Consider the following 27,462-nt stretch of genomic DNA (forward strand, 5'->3'; position numbering starts at 1 on the left):
TAACAATGTATACTTTTAAGATATAGTCATGCTTTGGTGTACTTATGCACTAAAATGCCACAGAAAACTTTTTAAAAACAAAGTACTAAATTTTGTCACGCTGTCAGCCTACCCCCACATAGACATAATAGTTTTTACATAGATAAGACTCCTATACAAGAACAGTTTAAAACAAAGAAGGCACATTCCTCCATTTCGTTTCTGAGGACACCCTACTCTGTATCTGGGTAGCTTTCAATAAACTCTCTTCTCACTGTACTCTGCAACTCGCCTTGAATTCCTTCCTGCTTAGACCCAAGAGTTCTCTCTTAAGGTCTGGATTGGGACCTCTTTTTCTGGCAACACTATTTCCTACTTCATTTTAGCCTCTGATCCTCAGAGAAATCACTTTGAGCTGATTCTTTTTGTATCTACCTACCTATTTCTAAATACTGCACTATGCTTATGCAGTAAGATTGACAATTTTAGGTACTTCCTTCTGCTTTTTTTCTATTATGGGAGATGGAAATTTGGTGTTTTTATACCCCCTCTCACTTACCCTTCCGTGATCCTACTAACATAGTTTCTATCAATTTTTTGTTAATTTATTGTCAGTGATAACATTTTTATGACTATGCCATATTGTCCAGAGATAAGCAGTGTTCTATGATTACATTTTCTTCCTTATCCTATTTTTTGTTCTTTCTTATGCCTTTATGTTTGATTGGCTTGCCTAGATTTTATATACAGTTTAACCTCATTACTAATGGATTTCATATTTGTAAATTCACCTACTCACTACAATTTATTTGTAACCAAAATCAATACTTGTAGCACTTTCCCCAGTCATTTGTACACATGTGCAGAGCAGAGCAAATTTCAAGTTGCCCAAGGTGCATGTGACCAGCTGAGGTTGAACAAAGCAATGCCATACCTTCTTGTTTTAGCTCTTCTACCATAAAAAGCATCCTTTCACAATATATTTAGTGCTGTTTTAGAATTTTTGTGCTTTTTGTTGATTTTTGCTGTTTAAAATGGTCCCAAGTATAGTGCTAAGGTGCTGTCTAGGGTTCCTAAGTACAAGAGGGCTGTGATGTACCTTAGGAAAAAATACATGTGAAAGAGAAGCTTCCTTCAGGCATTATAGTGCTGTTGTCTTGTGAGTTCAGTATTAACAAATCAATATAGTAAATGTTATTTTATATATATTTTATATATTATATGATATATTAATACCATTTAATACTAATATCGCATATTAAAGGCAAATTATGTATTGATCCATTGACAAAAATGTTGTGATAAGAAGCTCGTAGGAATCTCACCCTCTGGTGAATCATGAACTTTTCTATGCCACAATTTCTCTTGACTATAGAATGTGCCTTGTGGGACCTTTCTCAAAGCAGTTGTGAAATTTTAATGACATTAAACTTTTAAGACTGAGAATCAGTGTGCTGTGAAAATTAATACTTTATTATGTGAATAGGCACTATTCTAGAGAAAAGATCAATTTGTTTGGGCAGTAGCCTTAGGACTCATCTTATTTCAACATTTTATTTTATAGCTGAAGCTGCTTAAGCTCAGAGAGGTCAAAAGATTATCCCAATCCCATAACATCAGTAAAGGACAGATTCTGGGTAAAACCCCAGTGAGCCTTTTGGATCCTTCAGCCACTGTGCTGTCACTGTTCACCAGGAAACTATTTTGAAGAATGTTAGAGTTCTAATTCATCTGACAATTAATTTTAATGTTCAGTGAAGGATATCTTATGGGTGCAGTGATTGTGGTCTGTATTCCAAATTTTAGGGCCTGATTAGACAGAAACAGAAACACACCATAGCATTGCCTTTTTGACTGGGTCATAGTTTTTCAGCCTCTGCATACCCCATATTAATATTCAATAGATATTAGGATTTAATCATTCAATTTGATAGGAATTTCTGACAGGATCTGCCTGACTCTGATACTTTTCTCACCAGAATTGCTGATGAGAGTCTGTATTACTCCCAGTTCACACTGAGCCAATGATTATGTTTGTTGACATTAGGTAGAAATATACCTTGTCTTCCCAAAAACTGATCTCAGCTCAGGAAGCCTTGCTCTTAACCAGTAGGCTATATTTATTCCTAAAACTGCATTTTTCTCACTTTGCTTGAAACACTTTTAACTCCTCCTTGTCCACCCCCTCAGGTTATTGCAATTTATTCTGGACTAAGATGAGAACCTCTCTCTCTGGAAAGCCTACCCTGACTCCCCAAAGTTGGCCATGACTATTCCCATGGCACGACTTGAACTTTATATTATCCACATGAAAAAACAAAACCCTCTAGTCCCTTAAGAGTAGCTTAAATCTCAACATTGATATTTGAGGTTAATGTTTTAATTAATCTTGAAACATTAATCTAGACAGACTGATTTCACAGTCCCTAAAACACTGTGTTCAACTGTAAGATTTTACAAGCAATTCTTCCTGTCTGTAAAGTAGTAAAGGATTTTGGCCTCCTTTTTACCTATTAAAATACTAAATAAAGTCCAGTTTTAAAATTAATTTCTGATATATTCATCATGGTCAAAATATATCCAATATTTGATTATTTCTGTCACCTCCACTGTTAACACTATGTTAACACCTTATCTCTTTCAGGGGTAACTGCAATACCTCCTAATTGGAATCCCTGCTTTGGCTCTAGCCTCTACTTTGTCAATTCTTAACACAGCATTCAGAATAAGCCTGTTTAAATTTGTTAGATCACTTAAAACCCTCCAGTGGCTTTTTACTTCACTTAGAATAAAAGACAATGCCTTTACAATTACTTACAAGGCCCTATTACCTGTAATTTCACTCTGCTTTCCTCCTCCCTTACAGTGCTGCAGTACATTCCAGGTCCATTCCTAGCCTCAGACCCTTTGCACTTGCTCTACCCTCTACACGGAATTCTTTTTCCATGGAGAGCTCCATGGCTCACTTGCTCCCTCACTTCTTTTAGTGAGATAACATCCTGGGATCTGAGTATGTGCATATGAGCTTCTACCATATGATGTTATATAACCCTGTTCTTTACAAGCCCCCTAATAGTATGAAACTCTATTTCCATAGAACATATTCCTGTAGAATTACTGTAGCAAAGAGTAACAGCAATTTTAAGGCTCAGGATTGGCCAAATCGTTTTTCCAAAAAGTCGTTATCAATTTACCCTCAACATAAGCATAAGTATACATCACTCCATACTCTTGCTGAAAATGGCTATTGTCATTTTTGTTAATAAAAGTGATACTGCCTTGCTTTAATCTGTTTATGTTCTTCGTCAAAATTTTAAATTAGGTGTCCATTTAATTAAAAAGAGTGTGTACTGTCACAATCATGGCAAATATTTCTATTTTTGTCTGACTTATATGTTTTTCACCCACAGTTTAAAAATTTTTATGTGGTCAAATTATGTATTTTTTCTGAGTGTTTAAAAATCCCTCTAGAGAATTTTAAATATTTTATAGTGGAACCTCCTTTAAAAAAACAAAATCAAGTCATTTTTGCATATGAAGAGATAAAATGTGGCTACACTTGCAGTTCTTTTGCTTCTGAAGATACTAGTCTTCATGAAACCACATGGAGGTCCATGGAACACAGCTTGAAAACCTGTATTCAATCAATGTTTTATTCTGATATACGTCATGAAATGAAAGTCTTTTTTATTAAAGAGTTAAATAATGATCTCAGCACAATTTACTGAATAATCCTCCTATTCGCAGATCTTTATCATGTGTGAACTCTATAAGCATATGCACTGTATGTTCAAATACACATATATAATCCATACACTGGTATATTTCTAAGCTATTTAGTGACTTAGAATCCTAACTTTTTTTTCAAATATACAATTAAATTCTCCATTATTACAACTTCATATACCAATATACAATTTATTATATGTTAGGGCAATATCATTAATCTTTCTTATAATTATCTTTGCTCTTCTCCAATGTCTATTTTCCTTAAAAGACTAGAACATCTTTATCTCAAATTCATTGGGATTTTCATGAGATCTGAAACAAATATATAAATTAGGAACATTCCCTTAAGGAAAATTAAGACTCCTCTAGTCAAGTCCTCTTTTATATTTCCCCATTTTTTATTATTTTCATTCTGCATTTTTGTAAATTAAAAACCAGATTTTTTGACAATTACATTTTCTGAATATTCCAAGAATTTAGAAAACTAATGATTTTGTATTTTTGCCCAACTTAATGAGTTTAAATTAGTGCACTTTTCACCTTTAAAAACATATTGTAGGTACTCCTTTATGTTTGTCTAATAAACCTTCACCTGGTCTCACATTTAAGCAATATCACATTTTCATCTGTTATAGCACGTAATTAGAAATTTTTAACCCAGTGTTTTCAACATTTTAAAATGAAGCATTGAACGTATTTTGATACATTTGGCTTTAATCATCTTGATCCGTTTATTTTAATATTTTAGGCCAACTTCTTGGGGATTTTTTTGGTAGTCATTGCTATAGAGACTGAATAATTTTTGCTTTTATCTTCTCCCATTTTGAAAGGTATATGCACTTTTTTTAGTTTTATTAAGTTGTAATTTTAGGTTTGTAAAAAAAAAAAAAAAAGGCCTTTCTTAAATTGTCATTCAAAAAGAAAATGTTATTATGAGTCCCTGCTATTTAAGATCAGAAATGTGGCACTTATGGTCTCTCTCCAGTTGCCGGATGTAGCAACTAAAAACAGAAATGACCAGTTAAATTTGAATTTCAAATGTATGAAATTTTAGTGTAAGTCCCATGCAATATTTGGGACACCCTTATACTAAAACAATTATTCTTTGCTTATATGAAATTCAAACTTAACTGGGTGTCCTGACAACCTTACTCTCCTACCCAGACTCAGCATTTGTACACTTTACACTCAGCATTTGTATATTTTTATTGCACATTTAATTTTTTGAAGTTTTGGAAACTATCCAGACAACTGCATATTTAATTGATTTCAGTGCTTATCACTAGTCCTTTTATACCATGATTTCCACATTCACAAACTCTCTTTAAGGCACATATATGCTACACTGTTTTCTTGCTTATCAAAAATATTTGTTTCCTGCACATATGAAAGACACTTTTGTTATAAAACTGGTGATAATAAACTTTTCAAATCTCAAAATTCTGAACGTGCTGCTCCATTGCCTTCTGAGTTACTGTTGCAGAGCTCTGTATCCACCCTCCCTTTTTGGTTTTGCAGATAACCAGAATTTTTCTTTCTGCATGCTTTTAATTGCTTCTTTCTAACCTGTTTCTAAGGTTGCTTTAATACTGGTTTTGCCTAAAATTTAGTGACCATATACTTTTAACTCAGAGAAAGTTTCTTAATGTCTTTGATCATTGATTCTATGCCAAATGTTCTTTCACCTTCCTTAGAGACACCTTTAATTCTCACACTGGACCTCCATCCTCTGATATTCATATCTGTTCTTTCTTAGTTTCCATCTCATTCTCCTTTTCAGATACATTTAAGATCAGATCAAGTTTATCTATTAACTGTCAATTATTTTATATTCTTCAGTGTTACTTTTTATTGCATTTATTTTGATACAGTATTTCAGAGCTCCCTGAAGTCCTTCTTTGTTGTACCTATTTCTCTTTTCACTTTAGAGACTCTTCTCTACTTGTATATTTCTACTCTATCTTTACTGAGTTCAGATTCTCTGTTATGCCACTAAGGACACCAACATTTCTGGAAATTTCCTCTGAAGCCTGCAGCAGCTAATTTTCAGGGCAATAAGTTTCCAGGTCTTTAGGATGATATTCTTTTCTTCAGTATTGCAATTCCCTCTAATTTTCCTAAACATGTCCACTTTTTTTTCTCTTGGTATTACTTCAGCATATTTGTGTATCAATAATTAAGACTGTGTATTCCAATTAACTCTATTCTGAGATAATGGCCAAACTCTCTTTTTACATAATTAGCTTCAGGGTTCATCGTTGCACAGAGTTCTGAGTTCCATGCTGTCCTTGCAGATATTTCTCTATTACCACTCTGTTCTACTGAGATTAAATAAAATTCTACTGCTTGGATCTCTAATTCCGAACCAATGGAGTATCTTCCATTTCTAGCACTTTTGTCCATACTCTTCACACCTTAGAGAAAATTCTGTACTTCTTGTTATTTGGTATCTGAACCTATTATTAAGCGTGGAAAACTGGAAAGGGAAGGGATAAGAGTGCACTGTAGTCACCTCAAAGTGAAGCACCCCTGCAACAGAAGGATGGTCCCTGGGTTTTCTGGTTGACAGAGATAACAACTCAGATACACTGTCTCAGACACAATGTCATACAATGCTTTCCTATCTTTTATTAGGTGGCTTTTGTCCATAAACAATTGAATTCTACCGGCCAAAACTGAGTTTTAAGTTCTGTGTGTTTCCATCTTTTCTGTTACTTCCTAGGGAATTTTTAGGGGAGTTTAGAGATGGTGTTTAACAGTTGGCCAACCAGTTTCAATTCAAACCAAAATTTAAGTAAATATTTTGAAGACAGTAAAAATACAAAATTGAACACACAATATAATTTCATGCACATTAAAATGCACAGAAAAAAAGACAAGAATGAAATAGAATGAAGAGTTTTCTCCTTAAATGTTTAATATATTTATGACTATTATATTTATAGTAGGTAAAGAAAAATACACTATAATTTTAAATATATAGGGATTTTTCTAAAGATCTCCTTTTGAAGCAAATAATTCTTAGTGGGAGATAGGGGAAACTATAACTGTTGCTTGGGATTACTTGTGTTATTTATAAGATTTCCTTAACAGCAGGATTTATAGGGTTTAAAGGTTAGGTAAACTTTAATTAAAGCTGTTAACTAAATGAACAATATTTATAAGTTTCCTCTTCTATGATTATTGTGAAGATGTGAATTATGATCAAATCCCTTATAATATTCACGACATTTGTAAGGTTTCTCTCCTGCATGGACTCTTTGATGAATTCGAAGAGCTGAGCTATGACTGAAACCTTTACCACACTTAGCACATTGATAAGGCTTCTCTCCTGTATGGACCCTCTGATGAATGTGAAGATTAGAACTGTGACTAAAACCCTTTCCACAATCATGACATTTATAGGGCTTTTCTCCTGTATGGACTCTCTGATGAATGAGAAGATGTGAACGCTGACTGAATCCCTTGCCACACTCTTCACATTTGTAGGGTTTCTCTCCAGTATGTACTCTTTGATGAGTGTGAAGCTTTGAACTCTTACTGAAGCCCTTCCCACATTCAGGACAAGTATAGGGTTTCTCCCCTGTATGGACTCTCTGATGAATGCGAAGATCTGAGCTGTGACTAAAGTCCTTTCCACAGTCATCACATTTATAAGGTTTCTCTCCTGTATGCACTCTCTGATGAATTTGAAGATTTGAGCGCTGGGTAAAGCCTTTACCACAGTCTTCACATTTATAAGACTTCTCTCCTGTGTGTACTAACTGATGAATTCGAAGATTTGAGCTCTGGCTGAAACCCTTACCACACTCATCACACTTATATGGTTTTTCTCCTGTGTGGACTCTCTGATGAACATGAAGTACTGAACTCCGATTAAAACTCTTACCACACTGATTGCATTTAAAAGGCTTCTCTCCTATGTGAAGTCTCTGGTGAATGTGAAGTAATGAATTTCTACTGAGGTCTTTATCACACTCAATTTTATAGAATTTCTCTTCTGTGTGGACTCTTTGATGATTGTGAAGACCAGAGATCTGACTGAAGCTCTTACCACATGCATTACAGCTATAAGGTACCTCCCCTATGTGAACTCTCTGATGAAAGTGAACTCCGGAGCTCTGATGAAAGTTACCGTCAACTTCATCACATCCGTACAGCTTCTTACCTATGTGGTTTCTTGGATGTCTATACAAGTCTGATCTCTGAGAGAAGCATGCTTTACGGATGGAGCATTGATAGAGGTTTTCTCCAGGTTGATTTCTCTTGTGGAAAACACACCGTGAGTTCCAATAATAAATTTCTTTACATTTATTACATCCACAGTACTTTTCTTCCATTGAATCTCTCAGTAGGTCTTTTTGACATATCACCCCAACATACTGTGGAAGGGCTTCCTCCACTGGGATATAAGAATGCTCAACTATGAGCTTCTGTTCTTTTACCATGGAGAGGTTTTTCCTGGGTATGCCAAGACGGTATCTGCCCCCTTGAAAACCATGCGAACCACTCATGTAGATTTCTCTACCATAGTCTTGAGTGGTTTTTGTTTCTAAGGACTGCCAAGGCATAAAATTTTTATATTTTAAGTTCCTGCGACTTTTGCTTTCAAAAGTCAGTTCATAGTTCCCATACCCTGGTACTTGTGTGGAGAGTATTAACCATTCCTGACACTGGGAACGATCTTGCTGCGTGAGGTCTTTGGAATCTGTCCCTTGAACAGTTTCCCCATAGTTCTGATTCTCATACATCTGGGCGCCAGCATTCCACCAGCCTTGCCAGCAGGAAAAATTTTCATATTCTAAGTATCTGAATTTTTCTTCTTGGGATTTGTAGCTCTCATTCCAGTTTTCTAGAAAAATAAAAAGATAATCCCATGATGAGATAAAAACTGTGTTGAAAAATTTCCAACTATCTAAATCAATGACCTTTAAATGATAGGAATATATGTGTGGCTGGGGGTAGGAAAGAAGGGTTATGACTCTGGCTGCTCCATTTGGGTCTGAAATTCATTTATTTTGTCCATTCATGTATGTATTCATTCATTCACTTATTTATTCATTCCACAAACATATCTTGAGCAGGCACTGTTAGAAAGATTTAACTTCTATTTACCACGCACTGTTAGAAATGAGAATAATGCCAACTGCTTCATGGAAATAGTCGTAAAGACTGAGATTTAATTAGATTACTTTATTTTGTATGTTCTTATAAGAAACAAAATATATTGTTCCTATTTTTCTGTTCTAGAATAGCGTGGTAGATTGAGAAAAAATGACTACATTAACTCACTACTTTACCTACACCTTTGGTGTTCTCCTTCCACACACTCTCTATGCTTGGCTACACAATTTGCGTTGGTAACTGGGAAAATAACAAAAGTAACACAAGCAGAGACTTGAAAAGTCCTTGCCCTCTCTCTTGATGCTTTTGAAAATCCTGTGACCACCACCATGTAAGTGTGCTTGGGTTGGCTTGTTTGAAGAGAGATACATGGCCAACACATTCCCACTACCTCCACTGATACTGAGCCGACTGCCCCACATTTGAGTCAGGCCAGGCAGCTTAATCTTAGACCATTCAACCACAACCAAATCCTCCATGATAAAAGATCCATCCAGTCAATGAGAATCATAAAAAATAATAAAGTTTGTTTTTAAGCCACTAAGTCTGGCATAGTATGTTATACAACAAAAGCTAACTTATACAAATAGCATGAAGAGAGAAAAAATTTAGGACCACACAAAATTGACTACGTATGGAGATATGTGTTTTAAGGGTAATGCAGAGAATAACTAAAACTAATAATCACAAGTATCTATTAATGATATAACCTAGGTGTCCTGGAATCTGTCTTGCTTTATCTTCTATTTGTAACATGATTTAAGAAACATTTTTGAGAATATCTCTTCCAACACCTCAATATAACACCCAGATAAAAAAACAAAATACTCAACAAAACTGCTCCTAGAAGAAACTCTATTCCCTATGAGACGGGATAACTTTACCTACTGACATGACATTTGTGTAGTTCTCCCACATGACCTCCCTGTAGAGTCTTTTTTGAGAAGAATCCAGGAATTTCCACTCCTCCCATGTAAAAATAATAGTCACATCTTCAAATGTTACTGCCATCTGGTCAAAGATCAGGCTTTCTAGGAAAAAGAAATCTAAGTGAGAAGATGGACAAAGATAAAGACATTTAGCAGATAACATATGTGGCAAGCCGAATAGAAAAAACAAGAACTTCAATAAAGAAGAAAACCAAGAAAGGTAAGGAGAGGTAATAACAATAGTAGTTAAATAGCTAAATAATATATCCAATCATGAAACATCATCACTATCAAAAGAAACACCTATAGAGCGCTTGTCTACTAACTAAGTTTTTTACCTATGTTTCAGTTACTCCTCACAGAAATCCCATGTTGTAGGTAGCTTTCTACTACTATTATGCATTTTAGAATGGAAAACAGATAAATATATGTATTAAAACTGCCTAAAGTAATTATTTTAGTGGAAAGAACAGATCATAAATTGGTTATGTGACAAAGCCATTTTATTTTTTAAAATTTTCATTGTATCTATTTGATCACACATTCTCAATTCTAAATTTCAATTTAAAATATTGAGTACCTACTAAGAATAAAGGAAACAGACACTTTTAAGGAGTTTACAACAAAATGGAAGGAAAGCCAAATACTATCATCATCAGCAGCAGCAGCAGCACCATCATAGCTGCAGCTAAATCTTATTGAATGTTTATTGTATGAATAGGGCTATGTTATCTCATTTACTCTCAGAACAATCCAATAAGGTATTATTATTCACAATAAATGAATACGCAATCTAACGTTTAGCAAGACTAAGTTACTTGTATAAGATTATGTAGTTACATCATAGAGGTTTTTAAACCCAGCACTACCTATTAAATAAAAGCGAGATAAATTAAAAATGTTTGATGAAGGGTTGTCAGTTGAGATTTCCATATACTGTCATAATGTGTTAATGAAGAAGGGCAAAGGAAAGATGTACTGAAATATTCAAGGGTAAAAAATACGCCACCAAACTACTATTTTCCAAATAAACTACATGAAAATACATGTCTAAACAATAAAACATTAACCACAAATAAGAACTCAAAGAACTCAAGAATGAGAACATTCAGAGCCATGTATTTAAATATCTAGTGGTATATTTTTAATGTTTATAAAATAAGTTTAATAAATTTTAAATATAATGAATCCACTTTAAATATATAAATTAAAAAAAGAAAAATTTGGGATGCTCAGAAACTCGAACTACAGGACTGAAAACTGTGAAAGTTGGTATGTGGAAAATAAATGGACTCACTGATCTCTAATTTTATAAAAAGTACAATAAAAATAAAACTCAATCTGTAGTTACTGGATTTGTTATTTTTTAAAAAATTTAAGGATTTATTTTAAAAACATACTAGCAATTAGGAGTCTAATTTCTTTTACTGGAAATAAGTTCATAAATATTTAAAATACTGAAATAACATAAGTAAAAATTAAAAGCCTACCTTCCCCCAAATAATTTAAGAAATAACCACTATAACCAGTTTTCACTGTGTTCTAACCTTCTTCCATGTATACACAACACACATTCATACTTCACTGATTTTTTTCCTTAATAAAGACATGACAATTCTGCAATTTTCTTTTTTTCATTTAATACATAGTGTACAACTTCCCACTTCAGTACAGGTAGACCTGTCTTATTTGTGATAATTTTTAAACATGCCCACAAATTATTTGATCCTTTCCATTCAAGAAGTGAAGCCTAATTCCCCACCCCTTGAATATAGGCTGAACTTGGTGAGTAACTTCTGATGAATAGGAAATAAAGTGGATAAGGAAGTAGTGGTATGCAACTTTGGAGGCGGGGTCATAAAAGTCACTGCAGCTTCTTTCTTGCTCTCTCTCTGGGATCACTAGCTCTGGGAAAAGCTATATGTCATGTCATGAGAAAACCTAGGCAGCCCTGTGGTGAGGAACTGGGACCTTCTGCTTTCGTTGAGAAATGAGACATCTTGCCAACAGCCATGTGAGTAAACTATCTTAGAAGTGGATCCTCCAACCACGGTGCAGCTTTCAGATGACTACAGTCCCTGCTGACAGCTTCACTGCAACTTCATGAGAGACCTTGAGACAGCTTAGCTTCTTCCAGATTCCTCACCCTCAGAAACTGGGTGAGATAATGTTTGCTGTTTTAAGTATTAAATAATTTGTTATGCAATAATAGATAACTAATATTATTTGTAAAAGTTACGTAGCATTTCATTTTATTGATGTCCAAGACTTAACTGTTCCCATATTAATGGACGTTAAGATCATTTCCAGTTTCTTGGCTATAACATATAGCAAAAGAATTCTCTTAAATATATCATATTTCTATTGTAATATTTATATATGATAAATAATGTCTATATGATAAATATAAATATTTCTATATGATAAATAGATATATTTCTGTATGATAAACTTCTAGAAGTGAAATTGTCAGGCATCTGTATTTCAGTTTACTAAAAAATACTACAAAATGTCCCTTGAAAATATTTTTAAAAATATGTTACAAATATTTTCCCCCAGTGGAGCAATAAAAGCAAGACACCTATATTCAAAATTAGTAAGTACAATAAATCTAAACAGAAAAAAAGAAAAGAATTATATAAACAATAAACTAAGATGACAAGCCTATTGATAGAGAAAAGGATACTAAAATTGAGTTTTAAAATAAAGTGGCATACTGCTTATAAGAGATATACTCCAAACTAATGAATTTTGAAGGATTAAAAATGATCTGGCTAATGTTTTCTTGTGGTGTTTAAGTTCTTTATTCACTTCCTGTTAGCTGGTTCTTTTGTTCCAGGGACTTGATTAGACTACAGTTCATTCTTTCCGACAAGAATACCTGCCTATATACTTCCTATAGTACATTTTAGTTAGCTAAACTGAACAATGGCTTCAGGTGCTGTCAGCCCAGTCCTTCCATTCTAAGATTCTCTTAAACCTTTCACTAAAAGTTTTAGCAATAGATGATCATTTCCTGGATTTGTGATTTCATTAGGTTTTACAAATTGGTTGTCTAATTCTGTAATTCTACATACCTTGTGCATACATACGCTATAATTCTTCTATAATGAAAAACTTGCCATTACAAATTTTCTGGTTATCCTGAAATGTAATCCTAATGAAAAAGATAAGATAAAATGCTTGATTATCTCCCAAACTTACTCTGTTTCAAAAATCAATTTTCAGAGTAATGAGATGGGGCAAAGCAATCACCAACTATGACCAGTGAGATTTGTATTATTTTGCTTTTCAGTGTTTTCATACTCACTGATTCTTACATACTGGATGGATTGCAATTAAATTGCAGTCATTTTTCTTTTAGATGTGCAAGATTCTCTCATCTCAGACTAGTAGGAATCCCTTCAGGTTGGCTCCTGGGTTTGTAATATGACCTTTTTTGGTGTTTGAGAGCTTCCTTACTTTCTGGCACAACAAATGTCCAGGTTCATTCTTGTTCCATTTCCTTGACCAACCAGGATGTATTATTTCTCCCAGGAGTCTGATAATTTTCCACTCCTTTTTTGGTATATAAGTAACCCCCCAACAATATTATATAAACTTGATATCTCTTTTGTCCTCTCATCTATGAACACAGCTCTCTCCGATTATTAGTTTTCTTTAAGGTCCTTTTCAAGAAAGGTCAGTTAAAATCATTCTCTATACATCTGGAGTTTTGATTCCTTCTTCTAATATTGTCAGATTTTGCTTATACAATTTGAAATGGATTATTAGCTACATATTAGTTCATGACTAATACATCTCCTTGATGAATCTTAACCATTATTGAACATTATTGACCTTTTATTGTGACATTAAATAAGTCTCTTGTAAAGAGCACAGAGAAAGATTTCTGTTTTTCATTCAATCAGTATGACTCAGTTATTTTATTATCCATGTTCATTTATTGTGATTACTAATACAGACTTATTTCTAACATATTATTTTTTATTCTTCCTTTCCTGTCTCTTAGATTGACAGTTTTATGCTTTAATTTCTTCACATCGCCACCTTTTCATCTATATAGATTTCAATTTCACACATAGTTTCTATTATTTTAATAAGTAACCTAAATATATTTTAAACATATACACTTACCTATTTTTCTAATAAGTCAATTAAGAAGAGAAACTAATCCAGGAAAGGCTGCATGAAATATGACAAGAAAGGTGATCAAGTACCTTGGTGAAGTTTATTGTTATCATAAAACTAACAACAAAAGAAATAGGAGTGAACAAAGAAAAAAGGAGACATAGAAAGTATATCAGTGCCTACATATCTGAACTACAATTCTTGACAATACAAACATGAGGGGAGAAAGAGACAGATATAAGAGTGTGCTAAAGTCCAGGTCTTATTAAAAATATGACCTAGATATTAATACATTTAAAAAGTCAGTAGGGGTAAATAAAAGTCAATGTGGATTTTAAGTTAAGCACAACCATCACAAGAAACAAAATGAAATCTATGAAAAACAAAATAAAAACAGAAGACAACTTGCTCCACGGGAAAACAGAAAATAAGATGGCAAAAATAATACAATAATAATTATAATAAATTTAAATAATTTAATATTACAGATTAAAAGACTCATAGATTAAAAAATAAGATTTAGCATGTGGTTTAGAACAGATACACTAAAAAGAAAAATATTTAAAAATACAAGGATAAAAAAGATTGCAAAAATACGAATCAAAAGAAAGCTGAAATAGCAAACTTAATTTCAGATGAGTAAAATTTATGGCAAAAATACCATAAGGGACAAAAATGTTTTTTATATGAACAGTAGGAAAAAATATCCAAAATAAATTGAATCCACAGATAAAATTTCAAAATGTACCAAATGACAAGTGTCACAAATGTGAGGGGAAATATACATACCATTAGTTGTAATGATAGATATTAATATGTCCCTCTCAAAAATTATAGCAAGCAAACAAAAAACCCTAATAATATGAAGACTAAACACTACAAATAATAAGCTTCAGTTATTTTATCTGTGTTGAACTCTACACCATCAAAATACAAAATACAGATTATTTTCATGAATACATAGTACTATAAGATAGACCATGTATTAGTCCATAAAAGAAATCATGATAAATTCCAAAGCATCAACATAATATAGAATACATTATCTAGCTACAATGTAATAAAATTTGAAATTATTAACAATAGAATTTTAAAAGTCCACACTTCTGAAACCCAAGTAACATACTGTATTATTAAGTAATCTTTGAATTTAAAAGAAAAATATAACAATTCTTAATTGTTTTTTCTTAAAAATCTAAATGTAATAATGACAATAATTACATAAAAAATGTGCAAGATCCAAATGAAATACTTGAAGGAAACAAAAATGGCTAGAGCAGCTGGGCAAAGTGGCACACACCTGTAATTCCAAGCACTTTGGGAGCCCCAAGTGGGTGGATTGCTTGAGCCCAGGAGTTTGAGACCAGCCTAGGCAATATGGAGAAATCCCATCTCTACAAAAAATACAAAAATTAGCCAGGCATGGTGGCCCACACCTGTGGTCCTAGCTACTCAAGAAGTTGAGGTAGGAGGAGCAATTGAGCCTGGGAGGTTGAGGCTGCAATAAGCTGTGATTGTACCACTGCACTCCAGCCTGCAAGACAGAGCGAGATGCTGTCTTAAATAAATAAATAAATAAATAAAATTAAAAAACCCCAGCTAGACTAACATCATACTGAATAGGTGAAGGCTCAAAGTATTTACCTTGAGAACCAGAAAAAGACAAGAATGCCCACTCTCACCACTCCTATTCAACACAGTACTGGAAGTCCTAGCCAGAGCAATCAGGCAATAGAAAGAAAGAAAAGGCATCCAAATAAAGACAGGAAGTCAAACTATCTCTGTTTGCAGATGACATGATTCCATACCTAGAAAATCCCAGAGTCTCTGCCCCAAAGCTCCTTTAGCTAATAAACAACTTCAGGAAAGTTTCAGGATACAAAACCAATATACAAAATTCAGTAGCATTTCTATATACCAACAACATCCAAGCTGACAGCCAAATCAAGAATGCAATCCCATTTACAATAGCCACAAAAAGAATAAAATATCTATGCATACTGCTAACCAGGGAGGTAAAAGATCTCTACAACAAGAATAACAAAGCACTGCTCAAAGAAATCAGAGATGACATAAACAAATGGAAAAACATTCTATGCTTATGGATAGACTCAACATAATCAAAATGGCCATACTGAAGCAGTATACAGATTCAATGATACCTCCATCAAACTACCAATGACATTCTTCACTGAATTAGAAAAAAAAAAACTATTTTAAAATTCATATGGAACCAAAAAGGAGCCCAAATAGCCAAGGCAATCCTAAGCAAAATGAACAAAGCTGGAGGCATCACATTACCTGACTTCAAACTACAAAGCTACAGTAACCAAAACAGCAGGGTACTGATATGAAAACAGACACATACACCAATGGAACAGAATATAGAGCCCAGAAAAAAATGCCTCACACCTACCACCATCTGATCTTCAACAAAGTTGACAAAAACAAGCAATGGGGAAAGGACTCCTATTCAATGAATGGTGCTAGGATAACTGGCTAGCCATATGCAGAAGATTGAAACTAGACCCCTTCCTTATACAATATACAAAAATCAATTCGACACGGTTTAAAGACTTACATGAAAACCTAAAACTGTAAAAACCCTGGAAGATAACCTAGGGGATACCATTCTGGACATAGGACTTGGCAAAGATTTCATGATGAAGACACCAAAAGCAATTGCAACAAAAACAAAAATCGACAAATGGGACCTAATTAAACTAAAGAGCTTCTGCACAGCAAAAGAAACTATCAACAGAGTAAACAGACAACATACAGAATGGGAGAAAATATTTGCAAACTATGCATCTGACGAAGGTCCAAAGTCTAGAATCGATGAAGAATTTAAACAAATTAACAAGCAAAAAACAACCCCATTAAAAAGTAGGCAAAGGACATAAACACTTTTCAAAAGAAGACATACATGCAGTCAACAAGCATATAAAAAATGCTCAACATCACTAATCATCAGATAAAGGCAAATCAAAACCACAGTGAGATACCATCTCATACCAGTCAGATGGCTATTATTAAAAATTCAAAAAATAATAAGATGCTGACAAAGTAGCAGAGAAAAAGGAATACTTAAATATGCTGATGGTGGGAATGTAAATTAGTTCAGTCATTGTGGAAAGCGGTGTGGTGATTTCTCGAAGAACTTAAAACAGAATTACCATACCCAGAAATCCCATTACTGGGTATATGCCCAAAGGAATATAAACTGTTCTACCATAAAGACAATAAGCATGTGTATGTTCATTTCAGCACTATTCACAATAGCAAAGACATGGAATCAACCTAAATGCCCATTAACAATAGATGGGATAAAGAAAATGTGGTACACGTATACCATGGAATACTACACAGGCATTAAAAAAGAACAAAATTATGTCCTTTGCAGCAACTTGGATGGAGCTGTAGGCCATTATCCTAAGTGAACTAATGCAGAAACAGAAAACCAAATACTGCACGTTCTCAATTATATTTTCGAGCTAAATATTGAGAACACATGGACACAAAGAAGGGAGCAACAGATATTAGGGCCTACTTGAAGGTAGAGGGTGAGAGGAGGAAGAGGATAAAAAAACTACCTGTCTGGTACTATGCTTTACCTGGTTGACAAAATAATTTGAATGTCAAACACTCATGACTCACAATTTATATAACAAAGCTGTATATATAACCCTAATCCTAAAATAAAAGTTACGAAAATGGCTAGAAATAAATCATTCAGCTCAGGAGTATAAAAAAGATAAACCATCCCCCATTAAAAAAAAAAAAAAAAAGAGCAAACTTCAAAAAAGAAGAATAAAGTGGAAGTCAAAGATATAAGAAACAAATAAATGATTGAGAAAATGCATAAAGCCAAAAGATGTTCTTAAAAATTTAATGTCAGACCAATGAAAGTCAGATTTTTAATAACACGGTTATGAAAAAATACAGAGCAAAATAAGGAAATAACTTTTGACATAAGATTTTTCAATGATGCAAGGGTGTTGTGAACTATATATATAAGGATATTTATGAGCTATAGGCAAATACACCTAAATATGTACCTAAATAAATGGATCAATTCCCAGTGAAGTATAAAAAAAATAAAATGGCAAAATAGATGAAAGACTAATAAAAAATCATATAGACTAGTAAGTACGAAATTAAAATGGTAGCCATGCTCTTCCTCCCTCTCCCTAATCCCAAGGCTCTAAGAGTTTTATAGCTGAGTTCTAGCAAACATGTAATTAACTTAATTACTATTACAATACATAGTTTTCAAAAGTAGAGAGTGAAAATTGCCAACTTATTTTATGTAGCTAGTATAATCTTGGATTCCAAGACCAGATAAGAATGATACAAATAAAATTAAATTACAGGCACATTTGTAAATTTTGTAAATGTACAAAAATCCTAAATAAAATATTAGCTAATTAAATTCAGTAATATATCAAATATATGCATCATGATCAGACAGTTTATTATAGGAATGCAAGGATCGTTCAACATGAGAAAAATCTATTAACATAATTCACTATATTAATAGACTATAGAATAAATCCATGATAATCTCAACTGATGCAGAAAAATCATGTGCTATAAAGTTCAGGAAGTTCAACACCGATGTATTCTCTTAAAAACACTTGTAGCAAACTAGAGGAAAAAAATAAACTCCCTAAAGTGGCAAAGGTTAAATATCAAGAACTTTAAGCTTAATGGAGAAACTTCACATATATTCCCTTTACAATGGTAACAAGAATGACCACCGTCACTGCTGCTTTCAACACAGCACTAGAGATTCTGGCAAATACTATAAGAAAAAGAACTAAGAGGTACAAGAATTAGAAGCAAAAATATAAAATGTCATTATTTGCATAGTTATGGCCATCTACCTAGAAAAAGAGTATACAATAAACTATAAATTAAGAGAGTTCAGCAAACCTATCAGATACAATAAATAGTTTAATGACTCAGCAATCAACTACTAGAAAGATACCATTCACACCAGAAAAAAAACCCTATCTTAACCAAGAATACAAATAATTATTTGAAGAAAACTTTCACATTCCAATAAAGAAGAAAGATTATCTAAATAAAAGGAGAAGCATGCTTCCACGCTCTTGGATGCAGTAACTTAAATTCAATACATTCCAGTCAAATATTCAGATGGCTATTCTGAGGAACGCAATAGACTTCTGTTCCTTAAAATTGACAAGGAAGGAAATAAGTTGGTAAAGACAAGTAAACCAAACAGGAAGACTACCAGATACTGACATATCACCAAAACTACAGTAGTAAAATCAGAAGAGACAAATAGACCAGTAGAACAGAGCAGAGGGCTCAGAGACTAACCAATGTGCTTCTTTATCTACAAAAACATATTAACAATAGAGGTGGCATTAAAAATCAAAGACAGAGGTATGGATTATTTACCAGATAGCATTATGAAAACTGATTATATGAGATAAAATAAAACTGGATTCCAACTTAATACCATATACAATGGTTAAGTATATAGATCAAGTAAGTACTTAAATGTTAAGGGGAAAACTATAAAATTAATGAAAAAAAGATGGAATTAATGAAAAAAAAAGATGGAATTTGAAAACATTTACCACTGTTAAATGAATCCAAGAGCCAGTCCTTTGAGAGGAAAAATATTAATAACAAAGCAGATAAATCACAAGCTAGTTAATCAAAGGGGGAAAAAGGAGCACAAATAGAAAAAAATAAAAATAAGATTAGGGAAATGGCAACTACAACCTTTAAAAATAACTGGAACAAAAGTTTTCTCAAATTCTTTCAAATTTTCAAAGAACAGATTATTTGATGCTATGAAATTATCCCAAGGCATCAAAAACTGTTCAAGGCATCAGAAACGAAAAACTCTTCAAGACGTCAGAAATAAAGTGAAACATAAGGCCAGTAAAATCCAGCAGCACTTGAATTCATAATCTACTACCATATCACTAATTACTTCAACATTTAGTAGCTTAAAACAACAATAATTATTTACTATTTCTTATTTTTTTTTCTGGGTCAGAAATTCAGGAGTGGCTTAGCTAGGCAGCTCTGGTTTGGATCTCACAAGATAAGTTGTTGGTTACATCTGCAGTCATCAAAAGGCTTGACTGAGAAGAAGGATTCAATTCCAGGGTGGCTAACTCCCATGGCTGGCAGGCTGGTCTAAATGTTGATGAGAGATCTGTTTTTTCTCCACGTGGTCCTTTCAAGTGGCGGGGGCTATCTGTCAGCATGGTGCAAGTTGCCCAAAAGAAAGTCAAGCAAAAGCTGCATTGTTTTTATGACTTAGCTTTGGAGGTCACATCCTATCACTTCTACTGTACTCCACTGATGATCACAAGCCATGGCTGTATTTGAGAGGGGTGGGACACAGACCCCACCTTTCAGTGGAAACAATGTCAGTCACATCATAAGAAGAGCATGAAAATAGCATAAATTGTAAGTGTTGGGAAAAAGCTGAGTGTTGTGAAGGAAACTGAGGCAGGGTTTGCATAATGTCCTTTGGAATGTGTCTAGACTTGCTGGCTCCTTGCTTCTAGCCCTCCTAGGCTCCTATTCCCACTATCTAAAGTAGCAGAACATGTTCCATATAAATGCTAAACTATCGCAGCTGTAATTCATGTGCTTAATGCAACGTGTCCTTTTGACCTCCACATTCTCACCACCTGTTTCTCTGTTGGATTACCAATAAATAGCGTGGGCTCCCAGAGCTTGGGGCCTTCGCAGCCTCCGTACAATAGCGATGGCCCCCTGGTGTTCCTACCTTTTTTTCTCTCTCACTGTCTTTTTCTCAATCCTTTGACTCCGCCGGACTTTGTCACCCCCACGACCTGGTGTTGGGTCTGATCACCCCAACAATAAGTAAGGCCATCTTTGGAAAATTCAATCTGTTATAATACCAAAGCATATTATATCATGGTAAAGTGGTAGTTTATTCCAGAAAGAAAAGGAAGGTTCAAATTAGGGAAGCTATTAACTTTAAGCTTTTATAATAACATCAAATAAGAAAAGCCATATGATTATTGTAATGGATGCCAAAAAGTATACTTATTAAAATTCAACATGCATCCTTCATTTAAAACTACAGACAAAGCATGCAAAACAAAACAAAGCAGAAGACATACAAACATATCTTAAACCCAAAGATAAAGCATTAAAGTCATTCTCATTAAAACTGGAAACTTGACAAGGATACTGCAAGTCCACAATTTTTAAACTACTGTGAAACTACAGCATAATGCAATTAGACAAAATTATCTGTAGAGGATATGACTGCATATCTGAGAGATCCAAGAAAATCAGCTGAAAACTACTGGCAATGATAAGGGAATTCATGATCCCAGAAATTCTGTTACTAGAATTATAAACTAGACATTACACATGTATACCAAAAGATCTGTACAAGAACAGTTAGAGCATAATAAATGCTGTAACAGCAAAAAACTAAAGCAATCCAAAAAGTCCAACAACAAAACAGATAAGTTGTTCATACTATGAAATAGTACACAGCTGTGAAAATGAACAGCTACATGAATCAACATCGATGCACTGTAAAATTTAGCATTATGCAAAAGAAGCCATTCATGGAAGAATATATACAGTGATTCCATTTATACAATGTTCAAAAATATGCAAAACTAAACAATTGTGTTTAGAAATGTACCTGTAGTTAAAAGCACAGGAAAAAAAAATTTAGGAATAACAACATTTAAGATAGTGGCTGCCCCTTTAGGAGAGGGGTGGGAAAGAAATTCTGGAGTCATCAGGGGGCTTTTAAAAGTATATGCTGATTTAGGCTGGGCATGGTGGCTCATACCTATAATCCCAGCCCTTTGGGAGGCTGAGGCAGGCAGGTCACTTGAGGCCAGGAGTTTGAGACCAGCCTGGCCAACATGGCGAAACCCTGTCTCTAACAAAAAACAAAACAAAAAACAAAAAAACACCACCCAGGAGGTGGAGGTTGCAGTGTGCTGAGATCACGCTACTGGACTCCAGGCTGGGAGAGAAAGCAGTCTGTCTTAAAAAGAAAAAACAGTGTATGCTGAGTTCAACGGTGAGTGTCCGTGTTATTATATTTTAAATTGTACATATGTTTTCATATATTCTTTTGCTTATATGAAATACATCACAATAAAGTTCAAATTACATAAAATCTAAGAGTATACAAAAAGAGTTCAGACATATAAATAATAATTAGAATTTTTTTTTTTTTTTTTGAGACAGAGTCTCGCTCTGTTGCCCACGCTGGAGTGCGGTGGCATGATCTCGGCTCACTGGAAGCTCTGCCTAAATGAAATTTATAATAGCAATAAGAATATAAATTCCTAAAAATAAATTTACCAAAAATACCAGAACCTATATAAAGATAGTTTTAGAATATTGAGGGCTAAAAATAGGGTTGGGGTCGGGTGCGGTGGCTCATGCCTGTAATCCCATCACTTTGGGAGGCCAAGGTGGGCAGATCACTTCAGGTCAGGAGTTCGAGACTAGCCTGGCCAACATGGTGAAACCTTGTCTCTACTAAAGATACAAAAATTAGCCAGATGTGGGGCTCACCCGTGTAATCCCAGCTACTTGGGAGGCTGAGGCATGAGAATCACTTTAACCTGGGAGACAGAGGTTGCAGTGAGCCAAGAGTGTGCCACTGCACTCCAGCCTGGGCAACAGAGCAAGATGACTCTGTCTCAAAACAACAACAACAACAACAACAACAACAACAACAAATAGGCTTGAAAAAACAAGATGACTCTGCTCAGTCTTAGGAGAAATAAATATAATTTTGTTCTAACTAAACTTATCTCTATTTTCAAGCAGATTTAATCAAGATATTAATCTTGATTTTGATGTGGGGTTGGAGGAGCTGTAACAAACTGATTTTCAAATGCTTTTGAAAGAAAACCATTTTGAAAGTGGAATAATGAGGAGAGGCTAATTCAATGGCATATTAAAACTTTAATAAGGACTCTGCAATTCATAACATGGCTTGACATAGAAGTAGAGAAGATCAATGGAAACGGGTACAAATCCAGAAATGGACACAAGTACAACAGTGCATTTTACACATGACAAAGGTTACATCAAATTTGTGGGGAAAAGACGGCTTATTCAATCAATGATGTTGGGACAAATGATGACATCTGGCAAAAAAAAAAAAAAGCTTGATACTCTGTCTCAATTCTTACGTCTTAGTGACTAAAAAGAATTATATCAGATATGCATTATAGTTCAAATAATAGCTAACAATGCAATCAATTGTTAGTGAGTTCTTCATGTCCAGCACTGTTCTAAGTTATTTTTACATGTATGATCTTGTTTAACATTCTTAACAGCCCTACACAGTAGCTGTTATTTCTCCACTATAAAGACGAAAGCCTAGCTAAGTGATTCAATCTAGTTCACAGTATTAAGAAGTGACAGACATGCAATAAGCTTAGGTAGTGGATGTAGAGCCTGTACTATGACCAATGTGCTATATTGATTAAACATAATGAAAGGTTAGTATATACTTATTATCTAAAACTTATTATATATATGTTCCTTTTACATCTTTTTGACCAAAATGGAAATCATCAGAATATTATTCTGTGGAAAAAGCCATCCTCTCTCATTTTTATCTTCACTGAGTGAAAAAGAAATGCTACATTCTTCTTCATTGCGTATTAAATGCACTACATATAAAGGGACAACAATAAAAACATTCTGATACCAGTGTAAGAATTGAGAAGAGGCTCCACAAAACAAGACAGCCTCAAAAGTAATCTTTGTATACATATGTGTATGTGTAATTTGTATATGAAAAGGTAGCACCACAGTCAGTAGAGAAGATAAATGTTAGTAGAAAAATTAAATAACCTAAGTAGGAAGTAAAAAGAATGTTTAAATTCTGTCATTTCTCACATCAAAATAAATTCTTGATAGATTTAAAAATTAAATGTTTAAAATAACACAATTAAGAAACAGGAAAATGAAAGCAATTACATATTAAATTTGGAAGTGAAGAAGAGATTTCAAAGCACAGAACTATATAAGTAAAAGAAATGAGATTTCATTTTATGCAAATTTAAAACTTATATAAACAAGTCCTTAAAGTAAAAGGCAAATGATAAACTAGGAGAAATATTTACAGCATATGACAAATGATTTATATGTTTTCCACACAAGAATATCTAATATCAAGTGGAAACAAAAAATTCAGTAGGAAAACAGTGATGTATATCAAAAGGCAATTCATCAAAGAAGGAATATAAAGAGTCAACGAATATATGTGAAAAAGTCAACCCTACTAAGGATTAAAAGGATGCAAATCAAGGCAAAATTTAAAACTTAATACTCAATGCTGGCAAAGGCTCAGTAAGATAGAATCATTCATCAAATGGTTGTAGGAGTTCAAGTTCACATAACATTTCTAAAAGAGAACTTCAGTTTTTCAAAAGCCTAAAACATGCTTATATCCTTTGATTCTGTTTTCCTATTTCTCAGAGTATATCTTGAGAAAATAAAAAGACATATACTTAACAAATTATGTATAAGAATATTTATTATAAGATATTTATAACAACAACATATTGGGAAATACTTAAATTTTCCCCAATAAAAAGCAAACTTAATGGGAGTCCAAGGTGGGCAGATTGCCTGAGCTCAGGAGTTCAAGACCAGCCTGGGCAACACGGTGAAACCCCATCTCTACTAAAAATACAAAAAAATTAGCTGGGCATGGTGGCGTGCACCTGTAGTCCCAGCTATTCGGGAGGCTGAGGCACGAGAATTGCTTGAACCAGGGAGGCTGAGGTTGCAGTGAGCCGAGATTATGCCACTGCACTCCAGTCTGGGCGACAGAGCGAGACTCCATCTCAAAAAAAAAAAAGCAAACTTAAATAAAGCATACTATATACCTAGAATGGAACACTATACAGTCATTAAAACTCATGCTACCAAAACATGCTTGGAAAAATGCTCATTATATGTTAAGTGAAAAACGTATACAAATAACAGCTATTCATACATTGAATAAATATTTACTGAGTGCTTAGTATACGCACAGTACAGTTCTATATACTGGGAACATTTCCTTCCCTCATGGAGACTATTTGTCATGAGTCAAATTTTTTAATTTAATGTTTTATATATACTAATCTTTTTATATACGTGTGTGCATATACCTAAGTTTATATTTGTACATGTGTATGAACATGTATACATACATATCAGTATTTGTACAGACTAGTGAGTACATATATACAATAAGTATTAAATAAAAGACTACAAGTAAATACACCCAAAGGTCAACAATGGCTGTCTGTCAATATGGTTCGTGTGAAGAGATGCACAAGAATAAATAACAAATTTAAACATTAATTGCCTTCCACAATGTGGCTTTATACATTCATGTTTCACTTCCCTGTCACTAGCCTGGTTTCCTTATTTGTTCCCTCAAATTGTACCTGAGAGTAAATGATGGCTTTCCTATTTAGAATATCTTCGTACTCATAATTGTTCAAATCTGAGTTTCTGTTGCTGTGTTTTAAGTGCCACTCATTCTGGCACTGTTTAATGTCAATAACTTCAGAAATTATTATTAATCTCATATAGTTTATTACCCCCAATGTTAAGACTTTTTTTTTGTTGTTGTTGTTTTTGAGAGGGAGTCTTCCTCTGTTGCCCAGGTTGGAGTGCAGTGGTGCCATCCTGGCTCACTGCAACTTCAGCCTCCCGGGTTCAAGCAATTCTCCTGCTTCAGCCTCCTGAGTAGCTGGGATTACAGGTGCCTGCCACAATGCCTGGCTAATTTTTGTATTTATAGTAAAGACGAGGTTTCACCATGTGGGCCAGGCTGGTCTCAAACTCCTGACCTCAAGTGATCCACCCACCTTGGCCTCTCAAAGTGCTGGGACTACAGGCGTGGGCCACCGCGCCTGGCGATGACATTCTTATAATTCTTTATCTCAGAACACCAAGAACAGCATGAATTATACACTAGACTTGAGTGACTGAATGAATGAATGAGTAAATGTTGGGAAAAGACACTGGGTTGAGGCAGGGTCAAATCTGCACGCTCGAAAATTTCACAGGCAAGCGAGGAACATTTTCTGTCCAGTCATCCATCCATCCTCATTGCCACCTCCACCACCCATGGAGAATGCAGGGACATTTTGTAAATGAGAAAAGACAATCATCCTCACTTGGGATCAGACTATGAGGGAAACAGTGTACATTCCTTCCTCCTTTGTGTTCCTCTTCTGGGGAAGGGTAGAGTGCTGAGACGGCTGAGCTGAGGAGGAAGGCAGACTGAAAACCTGGGTATGACTTTAAATTCCCAAATTCATTAAATTTCCCATATACTAACTGGGTATGACGCACACATCTCCTAGCAAGAGGTCAAAAAGAAGCCTATGAATGCTCTTGTTTCCTTTCAACGACCAGAAAGGAGAGCTATGAACACTGGCACCTTGAAATTTATTTCCAACCCTCTAGAAACTTCAAAAGATACAACTCACTTATTTATTGAGATTATTATTACTACTAACAATAATAGAAAAGCACCAGCACACTTAAATAGTATCTATTCTCAAGGTATTTTTCTTATTTTGTTCAGTTTAAGTAGAAAATCATCCATTGTCCTCCCCTACTTGCTAAACAGGAATACTGGATTTACTACCAGAAAAGTACCTGGAGTCTTAGAGAAGTATCCCAGAACTGGAGCTCCCAGGTCCTGATCAAAGTCTCAACTGTGCCATCAAGCACTTGCAGAACTTTAAAGAGGACCAAACTCATAGATCTCCAAGATCTCAGTTTCCTTACCTGTAAAATGGGGGCATGAGCCTTTGCCACCCCAGTCCTTCCTTGCTGATCAAAGGTAGGTTCCTGGGCAAAGTAATAAGCAATTAGTTAACCTTCTTTCTCTAGGGAAAAAACGTTTCATGCGTGCCCCAAGAGCAGGACAGGTTTGGGCTCCCCCAACGCGTCACGGGCTGCCCAAGTGTAAGCACCAGAGAACCAGACACACGAACGGTTCTCTAGGAGCGGGATCTCCCGGTCTCGGCCACAGACCCGGGGGTCCTCTGCTCCTGCAGTGAAGACGCGCGCGGCCTCCGTTGCTTATCCAGATCCCCGGCCAGAACTCTGCCCCAGCACCGAACACCGGGCACCCATACCCCAGGGCCCAAGCTGCTTCTGCCCTCCTCTACTTGCCTTTATTAAGTCTTAACGTGGGAGAGAAGCCGTGATGTACCCATCTACACGGGTGTCTCTGGGGTTTCTAAACCGGAGTAGCTTCTCAGTCCCTGACCCTCGATTTTCTGCCCCTCTTCCTTCAAGCACAGCTCGTCTTGCCCTGTCCGCTTCTGGCTCGGTCCTCCTGAGAGTTCATGTCACTTAACGGAGCCTGTGAGAGCGGACCGGGATGGCCAAAACACTCAGTCCACACAAACAATGGCCGCAGCCCGGCTGGACCGAAACGGAAGTCCCAGGTCTTGGAGTAGACACTCGCCGTGTTTCCATGGATACGGGAGGGGCGGGGCGGGAAGAGAGAGCGCGGGAAAACGTGACTCCTGAT

General features: G+C 34.9%; 1 protein-coding gene across 11 annotated transcripts; it reads right to left on the minus strand.

Annotated features, from left to right (window-relative positions):
- Nucleotides 1-4,087: 4,087 nt before the first annotated feature.
- ZNF214 (zinc finger protein 214) lies at nucleotides 4,088-27,419 on the minus strand. Of its 11 annotated transcripts, XM_034932052.3 has the most exons (5): nucleotides 26,709-26,773; nucleotides 13,899-13,946; nucleotides 12,839-12,918; nucleotides 9,717-9,863; nucleotides 4,088-8,560 (listed from the first exon to the last, which is right to left on the minus strand). In XM_034932052.3, exons 3-5 carry the CDS (start codon nucleotides 12,849-12,851, stop codon nucleotides 6,867-6,869), a joined length of 1,854 nt encoding a protein of 617 aa, XP_034787943.3. In that variant the 5' UTR covers nucleotides 12,852-12,918; nucleotides 13,899-13,946; nucleotides 26,709-26,773; the 3' UTR covers nucleotides 4,088-6,866. The 11 variants fall into 11 exon arrangements, with proteins under 11 accessions (XP_034787943.3, XP_054951155.2, XP_003819146.4 ...); XM_055095180.2 differs by lacking the exons at nucleotides 12,839-12,918; nucleotides 13,899-13,946 and adding an exon at nucleotides 27,099-27,419 and having other exon boundaries at nucleotides 9,721-9,859; nucleotides 26,709-26,771; XM_003819098.6 differs by lacking the exons at nucleotides 12,839-12,918; nucleotides 13,899-13,946 and adding an exon at nucleotides 27,099-27,419 and having other exon boundaries at nucleotides 9,717-9,859; nucleotides 26,709-26,771.
- Nucleotides 27,420-27,462: the final 43 nt, after the last annotated feature.

This window comes from Pan paniscus, chromosome 9 (genome assembly GCF_029289425.2).
Source record: "Pan paniscus chromosome 9, NHGRI_mPanPan1-v2.0_pri, whole genome shotgun sequence".
NCBI classification, from domain to species: domain Eukaryota; kingdom Metazoa; phylum Chordata; class Mammalia; order Primates; family Hominidae; genus Pan; species Pan paniscus.